This window comes from Pinus tabuliformis, chromosome J (assembly GCF_031772625.1).
Source record: "Pinus tabuliformis cultivar Carrire ecotype Pingquan chromosome J, CPIR1, whole genome shotgun sequence".
In the NCBI taxonomy this organism is placed as follows: Eukaryota; Viridiplantae; Streptophyta; class Pinopsida; order Pinales; family Pinaceae; genus Pinus; species Pinus tabuliformis.
This window is the reverse complement of record NC_142295.1, coordinates 504,006,678-504,020,510: the sequence shown is the minus strand read 5'-3', so window position 1 is coordinate 504,020,510 and position 13,833 is coordinate 504,006,678. Positions and strand designations below refer to the sequence as shown.

The following is a 13,833-nucleotide window of genomic DNA, read 5'->3' as shown; positions in this document are numbered from 1 at the left end:
AGGTTCAAGTAGTGAAAGATCACATCGAGCATCAACAACAAGTTCTCCAACTTTTAAAGGATAAACCCACTTTGGCGCAGAATTGAATGAAACAATAGGTAGATCAACATCGCAGCAAAATAAGTTTTGATGTAGGGCGCTGGGTATTTTAACGGCTACAACCATACAAACAAATGTTCCTCAAGCAAGCTAAGAAAGATAATAAATTATCACCAAAGTACTATGGTCCTTACAAGGTGTTGCAAAAGATTGGTACTATGGCATACAAATTGGAGGTTCTTGCATCTTCCCGAGTGCTCCTAGTTTTCCATGTTTCATGCTTAAAGAAGGTTATAGGTGACAAGCTCCTAGTTCAAACAATATTGCCGGAGCTTGACGAGGAAGCAAAAATCATAGTGGAACTTGAAGCTGTCACGGAAACAAGAACCCAACAACTATGAAATCAATCAATTTCAAAGTATCTCATCAAGTGGAAGAACTTAACTGTTGAATATTTCACATGGGAGGATGAAAATTTTATACAAAAGCATCCAAAACTACTCAAGTGTTGAGGGCTAACACTTTTTGAAGGAGGGGCATGTTAGGTCCCTATACTACTAATGTAGCCCCTTATTGTTATTAGTGCAACCCCCTTATTGTATTGTTGTGCCCATGTAGTCCCCATATTGTTATTGTTGTGCCCCATATTGTTATTGTAGTTCCCCATATTGATATTGTTGTGCCCATGTAGTCCCCATTATTGTTATTGTTATGCCCATGTAGTCCCCATTATTGTTATTGTTGTGCCCTTACAATATTATTGTTATGTAGGTTTTGATTATATTGTGACACCTTAGACTCTTATATATAGAAAAGAGGTTTTGTCATTTGTATCATCCAAGAATTGTTCATTTGTGTAATGTAAAGGAGGTTTCCCTCTCGAAGAGGCTTATTTTCAAGTCGCTGATCTATCTCTTCTTCTATTCTGTGAGCTGGTTGCATAACACATTTTGTGGGTGATATCCCTAGGAGATTTTTTTTTTTCCTCCAAGATGCTCCTCAATCGGCAGCGAATAGCCCCTTACAACCACTAGCTAGCTCATTGTGCCATTTCTCCACCACTTGAGCCAACCATGTGGTCCCTCGCCCATCTGCCATGATCGTATGTTTGAAGGTGGGCCTCTCGAACGTAAAGGTATGCCTTGCCATTTGGTAATTGAGTATTGTAGTTTGCTTATCATGGACACTTTTGGGCATGGATTAATGGGGGAATTTGGCGGAAAGAATTTGTTAGGTCTGTGCCCTTGTCCTCTAGACCCCTTTTGGATATTAACCTTGCATTTCTAGTCCCATGGGATCTCTTTTACTCACTGTTTGGCTTTAGGAATGGTATGTCACGAAAAACCCCGATTTTGGTTGCGTGGTCCCACTCCCTTATCAGCGTATATTACCCTCATTCCACTCATTATTACCCCATTCATCATTTCTCCCACCTGGGTCCACATTCCTCCACTAGGTCCACACAGGGTTAACTCACCCCTTCCCCTTGCCCACACCTTGGTTCAGGCCTAGAATGATGCCCTAGATGTTGATGTAACTAAAAAAAAAGACAAGCATATTTGGCCACATTCAATAGGAAAATGTACTACAAAATGCAAAAGATGGCTGGGACAAACAAATTTAACACATGGGCAAAAGCCAATACATGAGCTCTACCCCATCATCATGGCCATCACCTTGGTTCCCATCTATGAGCCTCCTACATCATATAGGAACCCATGATTGTCCCAACCCCCAGTGGGCAATGAACTGCCCTACCTTAAAAGGGGACATTCACTGCTATATCTAATGCATCATGCTCTTACCTCTTGATCCCCGAGCAATTAATCAAAGAAAATCATAAAAAGACAAAAGGCATATAAAGAAGGGTGGAAAAATCAAGGTCGGGGCACCTCATGTATCACGATTGCGCCTTCCTATACATTATAAACTCAAGTGCGGGCTTACCTTTTATTAGCTACCCTTATACCCCAGCATGTGGCCCAGGGCTGTCCCTTCTCATCCCCTACTTCATTCACCTATCTCTCGCATGCCACCACCTTTTGAAAGATGTACCTTAAACATATTATCCCATTTAGAAGTAGAAACCACCTAATAGGATACCAGGTTAACCTCATTTGGAGTTTAGGAGACATTGGCACATTCCGAAGCCCATTATGGAAGGGCAGGCCATTATGAAGTCCCCACCTGTGGTCCATGGTTGGTAAGTTCATTTACTTGATTTCCCTAATGACTTGTTGTACTCGAAGGCAAGGGGACACATTAGATCTTATGCAAGATTGCAGGTGGTTTCCATCTTGGGTTTGGTTTCCCTATAATTGGGTCCTAATCCTCTAGAGGGATACATTGGGACATGTAGGGTGTGTGTTGGAGAGCCATGGGCCTCCACAACAATAAACAACATCCATGGATCTCTGAGGATGGTCAGAGATGCTCAAGATACTCCCATTTGACGAGGAAGATGCACCTGGTTCACCTATATGCCCAACCGACTCCACAGATGTACCATGCACTTGGCAGCTGGCCGAAGACTTGTAGGACGACACCATCATTAGAGCCCTTGCAGACGATCTACAAGCATCTTCGACTCATTTGGAGACCTGTGAGGTTATTATTGTGCCCCCACACCCATTGGGAGTACCATAGGTTTATTGTTTGGAGAATAAGGGGCCAACCCCTTATCCATCACTTGTGAGGGTCCTACTCTTCATTATGGCATCCATGGACGTCATCAGGCCTCTTAGAGGGTCCTATGACATGCACAAATTATTATTTGACCCCTTGAGAGTGTTATTCTTTCATTTGCGAATTAGTTTGGTGGGCTTGTCGCCAAAAGTTAGATTATTATCACATTAATTTATTTTTGGGCTTATGTAGGCCATGGAAACTATTTCGAACTCCTCATTAGTGTATAAATACAAGTGAGATGAGTTCATTTTCTCATCATCACTTTGGATTGTATCTCTTCTCTCTCTTGAGAATTTCACACTTTTTCTTGGAGGATGAATTGGAACTTTATGGATGAATTTTGATGTGTGGATTTGGTTTATCTTGTCTTGGAGCTTCTCTATTGTCAAATTGTGGATGGTTGGATATACTCTATTAGATGTAAGTAGATGCTTTTAATGCTATTCTTGTTTTATTTTGCCATATACATTGTATTGGGATTTTCGCTATTTTTAGGGCCAATTGTTGCATGCATTTATTGCTTAATGGTGGAATTTAGTCTCTATATAACATCTTTCAATGTATGGGCCATGTAACTTGAATTAAATCTCCTAGGTGTAATTCTATCAACGAATTTAACTTGATAAGCCATCACCTTTTGCACATCAAAGTATAAAAGCTACGAGATTCCTTCTCTCTGACCTAGAAGGCTAGCGAAGTGGTCTTGAGGCCTCCTTAACCAATAACCAAAGGTCCTCATTCATATTTATCATAGACTCCATTCTCCCAAGTCTAAGACACTGATCTACGAAGAGGTGGTCACTTAAAATCAACTCTTTTTCACCTTTTCCTAGGTCTATACAAGTTGGGTCAGCTAGGGCATCATTTTCCTGACAAGATAGCCCTCCAAAAAGTTCGATCTCCTAGCCCCTCCTACACTGGTGTCTCCTCAAGGTCTCAAATTTTGAAGCCATTCCGACGGTGGAGTTGTGAGAAAAGCCAAGGCCTGGCTTTGAGATCAAACTTTGCCCTAGTATCCCCAAGGCTAGTGCCTCATAGGATCAATTCAACACCTTTGAGTGAATATTCTTTCTTTGATCCTTTCCCCCACCTTGTCTAGGTTAAGAACATCTTTGGTTGTTGAACTCTTACCTCCTAACCTAGGCTGGGTCCATTTGGTCTCGTGTGGTCCCGTTCCCTTGAAAAGACAATTCTTCAAGAACCTTCCGAGATACGAATTTCAATAAATGATTTTAGGGATTAGGAAAACCCTTTCACAAATCATATTCCCTAAACCTAACCCTCAAATCCTTCCATTCCTCTCCTAGAAGACATTGAACCTTGCTTAGAAAGCAAGCGAGCTCTATCCTTCAACCTCTTCTGGAAAGGGATCATTTGGGTCACTCCACATCCACTCATTGATTTATCCTTCATTGGTGACTCCATAATATACTGGGTCTACTACCATCGGTGAAAGTCCGTAAATAGTAGGGAGCCTTAGTTGAGGTGGCAATGGGCTAAGTCTAGCATTTGCCCTTTCGGGTCCCCTTTAGGTCCCCTGCTAGTTTGAGCGATAACATAACCGAATGGACCGATTTTTCCTCCAAACTAGTCAAATCGATTGGTTCTAGTTTGGTTCTGATAACATTGGTAACAAAATGAAGGTAAATGATACGCTGTTGCAGTGACCTCCAAAAATAGTAGAAATATGACCAATCAATATGATATGATGACATGAGTAAAAAGGGCATGGCAAATGATAGTGCCAAGTCACCCTGTAAGATTGCCGCTTTCCCCTTGGTTGGCAATGTTGTGGTAATCATGAGGGTAGAACCAAAATAACATGTACAACATGATAATGTCGTTGATATGTAATTGATAGATGATAAGTCCATTAGTGTTATCTTGCAAGGTGTCATCAAATAGTTGTCGGACACCCCATACAATATATGGTGTAACAGAAGGCAATGGTGGCTAGCGCTTGTATTATATTGTTGATAATAAATGGTATAAGTATTTTAAGCTTTTAAATTCTTTCATTGAGCTTGTTGTCACTTTTGATTCAAAAGCAGATGCAGTTACATTGTGGTTACGAGACATTTCTCATGATTGGGAACTCAAATAGCAATTTTGTAGGTGTAGGTTTCATTGTAGATGTCAAGATTGTTCTTATTCATAGATCAGACAAATTCAAAACGCCTTTGCATGCTTTGGCACATGCCCTTTATATTACATACTATGATGAGGAGTTCATTGAGTTGGCAACAAGAGGGATGCCCCAGACAAGGACATGGAGAGAAGTATCTGAATACAAAAGCAGGAGGCCCTGCACAAAGACATGGAGCAAGTATCTGAATGAAAAATAGTCATCAAAAACTACTTTCAAATATTGCAGTGGTTGTAATTGGTTGGGCCAAATTCATGAAGTTTGAAGCAACAATTTATGTTGTGGGGATTTGTGCCATGCCACACAATCCTTCAATTCCAATGGATGCTTCCTTATAAAAGAAAAAAAAATGTTCCATGCTCATTTAGGGAGCATTGCCATGATGCTCATAAGATGTTCTCGAGAGACGAAAATGCTCCTTGAGTGCTCCCATGTGAGTAGGTGAAATTGGAAGTGCTTGTAGGCACTCACAAGATGCTCTTGATAGCTAAAAAAATGCTCCCCAAGCACTCCTACGCAAGATGGTGAAATTGGATTTAGTTTTTCTTTTGGAAACCAAGTCAAGGTTCCAAAATCTTGGTGTAGGCATGGTTAGAGTTCCTTGGTGGATTAAACACTCACTATCTCCATTTTCTCTCTCTATTTCTCATTTGACTCCTTTCACTCATCTATACTAGGGTTTTGAGTGGACTCCTTGCTAGCTGTTGAGGAGTAGATTTGTGAGAATCTTGAATGGAGACTGAAGATTGCCATTTGTGGGAGCTTGGAAGGGAAATTGAATGTTGCCATAGTTACATTCAACCACCATTGGATAGTTGAAGAGGTATGCTATAAAGCTCACTCTTGTTTGTTTTACATGTTTTTCTGTGTTGTAAACTAGAATATTTACTATGATGGATGCTTGAATGCTGTATGCCCTAGTATATGTCTGTCCATACAAATATTATTCTCCATCTTGGTTGGCCCAATCAACACCTTGGCATGTGGGGTTAGGAGAAAATGGCACACAGGTCCAGAGGTACAAAATGGTATATGCTTGCATTAGACAAGTTGGTCCCTGATTAGAAGGAGTTTGCTCGAGTACAAAGCTAATTGGGCCAATGTATTAGTGAACATGGAGTCTTTGCTAACCTACATGCAACTAAAGATCAAGATAGGTTGAATCCCATTGAATGGTGGCACATGTATGGCTCCTCTATCACATATTTGCATAAATTCATGGTGAGGGTGCACTCACAAGTTGTGAACACTTCTTTTGCAGAGAGATGTTGGAGCACCCAAGGCTTCATCCACAATGTGAGGAGAAACAACCTAAATGTATGAGGTGCTAAAGAATGATAGAACATATGTAACTTGGGACAAAAATCTAGAGGTGGCTAATTTGGAGGATGGAGCCATATTTTTAAAGTGCTTGGAAGCTGAACTAGTAGGTGATCATGATAGTGATCATATTCATGGAGTAGAAATGCCACCCCATCCACTAGTAGGTTTCCAAATGCTCGAGCTTGGCCATTAGTTTCATACGTGCAACATTGCGTGGGAGCCATGTAGCTATTGGTTGTGTTCCAAGAACACTTCCACTTACTCCTACCCCTCTTTTTCTTAGTCATGGGAAAATAAACTATAAGTTTCTTGTAGCAAGAGGAAAGGCTAGTAGATACTACTCACTTGTACTCCTCTTCTTCATATCACTATTTTAAAAATCGGCCGAATCGACTCCAAAACGGCTAAGTTAGACCGAATCATTGCATGACTGGGTCGAGTCGACCAACTTGGTTCGACCGACCGGGTTGTTACCGAGCCGGCCGAGTCGGCCGACCCGGTAACAACCTGAGCGGCTCGGTGGGAGCGGCCGTAAAGCATCTTTTTTTTTCAGCTTGGGTTTTTGGGGCCCCCAAAGCCCATTTTAATGTGCCTTTTGGTTCTTTGGGGTCCATTTCCTCTCCCAAACCCCATAAAACCTACCCAACCGCTCTCATTTTCTCACAGCCATCTCATTGCATTTGAGTGAGAATTTGTGAGGAGTTTGTGAAGAGTTGTGGAGTTTGTTTTTGGAGCAGCAACTATGAGTCTTGGGCAAGCATTGGAGTAGGAGTGAGGAGCTTCTTGGGCAACCATTGGAGCAACATTGAGGAGTTGGTTTGTTGGAGCAACTTTGAGGAGGTAGTTTGTGCCTAGAGGTATTTTTTTTCGCTTCTAAAAATTTGTTTTTGCTTATTTATTTTTTTGTGCAAATCTGGAAATTGAAAAGAGTGTTTTTTGTGAAAGAAATGAACATTGAGGCAATGCTATTTTTTTTGTTTTCATTTTCAGATTTTTTTCCTTTCATTTCCAAGTCAAAAAATGGCACCTAGTGTGAAAGATGCTGCTTGGGCATATGTTGAAATGGTTGATAGTCAAATGCATTGCAAATTTTGCCATAGAAAAATTAAGGATGGTCCTGAGGGCATTAATAGGCTAAAACAACACTTGGCATGGATTAGAGGCCAAATTACTCCATGTGAATCGCCACAAATTGGGGAGATTAGGAAGGAGTTGTTAAATAGCTTTGAGAAGTTTAAAGAAAAAAAGGCTAGGCAAAAAGAAATAGAGGCTGAAATTGGGAGGAAGAGGAGTATACAAAAATGATGGCTACCAACCCCCATTTTGATTTTGAGGGTTCTTCTTCTATCCCTTGTACTAATGCATCCAACCCCTTCCGATATGTTCCTCCCTCTTTGGAGTCTATTCAAGAAAAGGGTAAGGGTAAAATGAAAAAGAAGGGTGATATGAATATCAAAAGTTATTTCATTGTCACACCCTCCTCCATCAAATGCACATGGTCCTGAAGCTAGTAGAACTTTGCAGCCCACTTTAGATGACCATTGGAAGAAAGAATTGAGGGAGACTGCTTGTGATTACATATCTAGATGGTGGTATGATGCTGATATCCCCTTCAATGCTTCCCGTTCACCATATTATGAGCCTATGTTTGATGCCATATTTGCTGCTGGAAAAGGCTTCAAAGGCCCTACTATGCATGAGATAAGGGGGTATCATTTGTAGAAAGAAATTTCCTCCATTAATGAGTATTTGAAAGATTTCAAAGACTCATGGGCAAGAACAAGATGTACCATCATGTCAGAGGGATGGACTGATCAAGGGAACCGTACCATCATAAACTTTCTTATCTTCTTTCCACAGGGAACCATGTTTCTAAAATCAGTTGATGCATCTGATAGGGTGAAAAATGGACAATTTTTGTTTCAACTTTTTGATGAGGTTGTTGAGGAGGTGGGGGTGGCTAATGTTGTTCAAGTCATCATAGATAATGCCTCTAACTATGTTCTTGCGGGTAAACTATTAGAGGAAAAACACAACCATCTTTTGGACCCCATGTGTTGCACATTGCATAGACCTCATGCTTGAGGATATTGGCAAATTAGATTGGGTCAAAAACATTGTAGATCATGCCAAAAGCATAACAAAATTTATCTACAACCATTCATGGATTTTGAGCCTTATGAGGAGACACACAGGGGGTAGGGATATTATTAAGCCTGCCATCACTAGATTTGCTACTCATTTTTTTACATTGCAATCTATGCTTTCACAACATAGAAACTTGCAAAATATATTTTCTAGTGATGAATGGAATCAAAGCCAGTGGTCTGTCAAACAGAAGGCAAAGAATTGAAAAAAAAAGTTAATGAAGAAATATTTTGGAGAAAGGCGTCAGAGATTGTGAAGGTTGCTGAGCCACTGGTTAAGGTGTTGCGGTTGGTGGATGGGGAAAGATTGGCTATGGGCTTCATTTATGAGGCTATGGATCAAGCAAAGGAGCAAATAAAGAGGGCATACAAGGATAAAGTGGCCAAGTATGGGCCCATTTGGGCAATCATTGATGAATGATGGAACAATCAACTCCATTGTCTTATACATGCAACTGGGTATTTTTTGAACCCACGATATCATTATAAAGCTCAGGCGGCAAGAGCTTTGAGTGGGGAGGTTAGAGATGGATTGATTGATTGCATTGATCGCATGATCCCATTGGAGTGTGATCAGTTGGAGATACACTGACAGATCTCAACCTTCAACAAAGCCACAGGTACCTTTGGGAAGAACCTAGCAAAGATTGCAAAGGAAGCAGATGAGCCAGGTAAACAAAAATTTCAATTTTCAAATTCTTGATACTTAGGTTGTTAAATTGTTTATAATTTGAAAGTTGGATATAATTTGTAATTTTGTTGAGCTAACTCATTACGCTACTATGTTTTTTGTAGCACAATGGTGGGAGGCTTTTGGTAGCCATTGTCCTCAATTGCAGAAGTTTGCAATTCGTATTTTGAGTCAAACTTGCAGTGCTACTGGGTGTGAGCGCAATTGGTTTGTCTTTGAGAGGATTCACACGAAGAAGAGAAACCGTTTGGATAAAAAACGGTTAAATGATCTAGTCTATGTCCAATACAACCTCTGACTCAAACACAACCAATTGCTGAACAAAAGACCTGATTCAGATCCTATCGTGTTGGAAGATATTGATCCAACGTCAGATTGGGTAGTGGAGAGTCATCCGATAGAGTTTGATTTTGATGAGGAACTTGATTTGGATTTACGGATGGTGGCATCACTTGAAGAAAATGTTTAGTTGAATGCAGATCCACTTGTACCAGCCTTAGGCCCAGCCCCAAGTCCTCTAGTTGCAGGCGCTTCCTCTGCTTAGCCACGACGGAAGCGCATATCTCGTCTATCTCAGCGTGCAACTGCTGCACAGCCTGCTAGTGCTACCACTTCTACAGTTGCAGTTGGAGATGATGATGATGAGGAGCCATGGGTTTCCTTGTCCGACTTTGATTCAGAGGTTGAGCCAGATAATGTTGGCTCCTCTAGCAGTAGCAAGTGGTATTGGTCAGTGGTGACTATTGATGTTTCACAATTTACTTTTGTTGTAGAGCCCATTTCTAGCCTCCTTGGTTGTGTGTTTTTGTTTTGATCTCTATATCATCATCATGTATGTATTGGACAGTGCATTGGGTGCCATTTTGATATAATGGATATATTCATGAGCCTACTTTGATCATATGTTGTCTGCTATCTATATTCTAAAGCTTTGTGTTTGGAACATGAATGAAAATCTTTAAAATTATGTTTTATTTTATAAAAAAAATTAATATTTAATGTATTTTTTACAACGACCTAGTCATTGAAATCAAACCGGCCGAGTAGATACTGACTCAGAGTCGGAGTTGACCCTCGGCCGGGTCGGAGTTTTAAAACATTGCTTCATATTACTAAACTTTATATGACAATTTAAGTTTGAGATTTGAACTTTTAACCTACCTTCAAACTGTTGATTGCATCTTACGACTCTTTGGTAATGCATATGATACTCTGTTTCATTTTGTGGTTGATGTTATATATGTACTAAGTGGTTGATGCTTTCATGACCATCATTAACGCATTAGTTAAAGCTATGCCTTCATGTTTTTTGCTGCTGATTTGGCATTGTGCATTCTTTTTTTTGAATATATATATGTATCAAAAAATATTAAAAACTTTCCTGAAACGTTTTGCTCCTGGAAGCTTTTTGAAAATTGCACTTCCTGTTCCCTATCCCTGTTTCCAATGGCCTTGGCTGCAGTGCATGAGCTCTCAGATATTCTTTCCATTGGAGACTTGTCCACAATTGACCAAGTGCATTTGTGGACAATGTATGGTGTTGGATTAGAAGAGTTAACAATCCTAGACACTAGTGTGCTTTCACAATTGGCTAGTTCATTTGTAGCTGAAAACAATTGGAACACCTATAGCTTTATCTATTCAGTAAAGTATAGCAGGCTGGGTTTGGGGAAGGTTGAAGATTTGTTCTTCATTCACTCAAGTCTTTGACTTACCTCTTAGAAGAAAGAAAAGTACTTCTTAGGGCCTTGCATTCGGATGTAAATCTCAGGGACAATGATGTGGAAGCAACTTTTGACAGTCTTGATGTGTCTTCAAAAGTCACATGCTTGAACTATCCTTGTCAAATTCTGCAAAAGTGTAAGGGATATCTCAAAGTTAAACTTATGGGACTACTGGCCATTAGATGTATTATGATGTGCATCTTGATATTGGCACTTTATGTCTTACTCTGTCTTATGGGCGAGGCCTTGTTCTATTCTATCGTATACATAATTCTGCTAATGACTGTCATTTATTTAATATATAAAGATATTTTGGTTCTTGCAATCATTGTTTTCTGTATTTCAATCGCCATTGTGCTTGAATGATGAAATACATGGATTGAGAATGCTTTTAAAGAATCCATTTGAGATCCTTAATTCTGGAAACCTACAGCCATCACCCAAGGGTGGGATACCATTTGCGGTTTTTTAATTTATAACGGCCATGGTGGTTTCTACAGACTTTCAGCCATCTTTGCAGGGTTAGCAGGTCACTTTTTGAGATTTGAACCCTTGTGGTGGCTAAGACATACCCTTCTTTCACCACCTGGTTATCTCTCGCGGCTAATGATGAAATACATGAATATTGACTTCTATAATATTCTATATTTTCCTATATTTGTCTAATTTTTTTCCTCTATATATACATGTTTTTTATTTTTTTTATTTGATTGTCATTTTGCCTGTTTCCTGAAATATTCAAAATGCCATTACTGAAGCTGTACTCATTTCAGAAACAGTTCCTGTATTTCCTGATTCATTCAACGTAGTCTTCAAGCAAATTTCTATTTATCGACTAATACAATTCATGGAAATATTCTTAAATTTCTATACACTATGGCCAATGTCATAGCACAATCACAGGATGTGAAATTAAAGAACAGAAACTTACTAGCAATGCAAGTTAGTATCTTCTTCTGTGAACAAATTAAAGGCCAGCCTGGAATCAAATTATCTATAGGATTTGACAAAGAGAATGTTGTTTCATTCTATTCACATTAATTCCATGCATGGCCATAGATATTATTCTAAGCAAGCTGTGTGTTGGCAATTATCTTATGCATGGCCATAGATATTGTTCTAAGCAAGCTGTGTGTTGGCAATTATCTTATGCATGGCCATAGATATTATTGTAAACACGCTTGTGGTTCTGTTATGGCTTATGTAAGGGTTTATTTCTCATTAGTATTTATTTCTTAATTTCAGATTGATTTTTGGCATATTCTTCAACAAAATTCATTGGGATGCAATTATTAGTGAAATAAGAATCCTTTATTTCATCATGAGTGTTATTGTATTCCTTGTCTTCCATATTCAAGTCTCTATTCAAAGCATCCTTGTATATTTCTAGAGGAATTTCAAACACGAGATATTTTCTTGCAAGGTAGATATCAGTTTATGAATAAGTCAGTTCAATTGCATTTCCCTGCATTATTTTCACGTTTTGAGAAAAAAAATAGCAGTAAAAAATGGAATATGATGTTTGCAATCCTTGATGAATTCATGTTGATGTTCTGCTGTATTTATTATTGTGTGATAGTTGTACGACCAAGTCTGTGAACATTTTCGTAGTGCTTCTTGTACATTATCAAATTTACTTGTTGCTTTTCCTTTGAGGTAATTTTGTATGATGGAAGCACAATTTCAAGTGGACACATCTACTCCCTTAGATTTGAGATTTTCTTTAAGTACAGGCTTTTATAAAATGTTCCTTTAGCTTCATTGGATGCTGTAACTTGAATTGAGCGAAAAACTTTAGGAGAATAGTTTCAAGTTTGGATTGCTAATTCAAAATATTAAATGTTAATGTATCCAAGATTATAGAGTGGTAATTGTAATTGAGAAATCTGATGAATGTTTAGTTGGTATGGGTTACATATGTGGTGTTTACTCTTCTAAGGCATAGGGGCCATAGTTTTACATGGGGTTTGTTGCACATCTACAACCATGGGTATATGTATCTTCAGAGATACTAATGTGTAATCTTGTTCCTGCAGGATGATCAACTCGCTTCAGTACACAAGCTGTTGGGCAGGCACTCTATGTCAAAGAACCGCGGCCATAGCTGAAGGTTTGCCGTAAAAGTACCAAGCTGATTTTTTGATTTGTTGTTATTGTTAGGCAAAATTTGCCATGGCACTCGTAACTAATAAGTTACCTTTAGTATGCCCAATGCGAATATTCTATAATTAATCTGATTGCTTCTGTGTTGCTGACTTCTTAGCATTCCTTGCAGAAGAAGCCCCATTGTTACTCAAATTCACCTGGCTTATGCCAAATCCTGTACTTCGTCATTGAAGTGGATTGGTTATTGCAAAGTCGATTGGCAAGAAGGTTTTCAAGTGTCTCATGTAGGGAATTTCATTGTCTGCAAGTTTTGTGACAGGTTTTGAAAGATAACCTTGGCATGCATGTGCTTTTTACATGGTAAAAGTGCTTTGCTTAAATCTGATTTATTGCATCTTCAAAGTGCAGTCGAACGAATAAACCAAGAATTGAATGACCTTGTTCTCTCTATTGTACTTATTCTACTGAATGATTTTTGGTGAAGTACTTGTGGCTTGTTCATTGAAATCTCATAACCTATTACTTTGTACTATCGTTATTTCTCAATAACGTGGAATGGTATACTGGTGATTCATTGAGTTAAATTTTATTCTATAATGGTATATAATTAATGTTGTAACTGCTTGTTGGGGTGGTGGTTGGGGGTTACTTTTGGGCAGAAACTCTGCGTTGTCTCACTTATCTTGTTTGTGAACTTATATATAAGATATAACATATATTCTAGTCGAGTCTTGCAAGGGCATAGCGATAGAATAATGAAATTCTTACCATATAGAGATGAAGTTTGTTTTAAAAGAGGGCATTATTTATTTATATTTAGTTGCTTTGAGAACCATGTGCCAATGTTATGGGCTGCATCACATAATAGAGACATTTTTGATTTTTAGGTGCCAGGTTTGATGGGTATCTATTCTGTGAAATTCTCCCAGGACTTGCACCTGGTCTCATCCCTTTTTATATGCATTTGAG

At 39.1% G+C, this 13,833-nt stretch overlaps 1 protein-coding gene across 4 annotated transcripts in view; it reads left to right on the top strand.

Annotated features, from left to right (window-relative positions):
- ILP1 (IAP-like protein 1) overlaps nucleotides 1–13,448 on the top strand; it is an 81,734-nt gene extending 68,286 nt beyond the window's left edge. The window contains exons 7-8 of one of the 4 annotated variants that reach the window (XM_089378019.1): nucleotides 12,795–12,868; nucleotides 13,034–13,448. In XM_089378019.1, coding sequence (XP_089234145.1) covers nucleotides 12,795–12,866 — 72 coding nt within the window. In that variant the 3' untranslated portion in view covers nucleotides 12,867–12,868; nucleotides 13,034–13,448. Of the gene's footprint in view, nucleotides 1–12,794; nucleotides 12,882–13,021 lie in introns of all 4 variants that reach the window. The other 3 variants (XM_089378022.1, XM_089378020.1, XM_089378021.1) reach the window with 3 other exon arrangements.
- The last annotated feature ends 385 nt before the right edge of the window (nucleotides 13,449–13,833 follow it).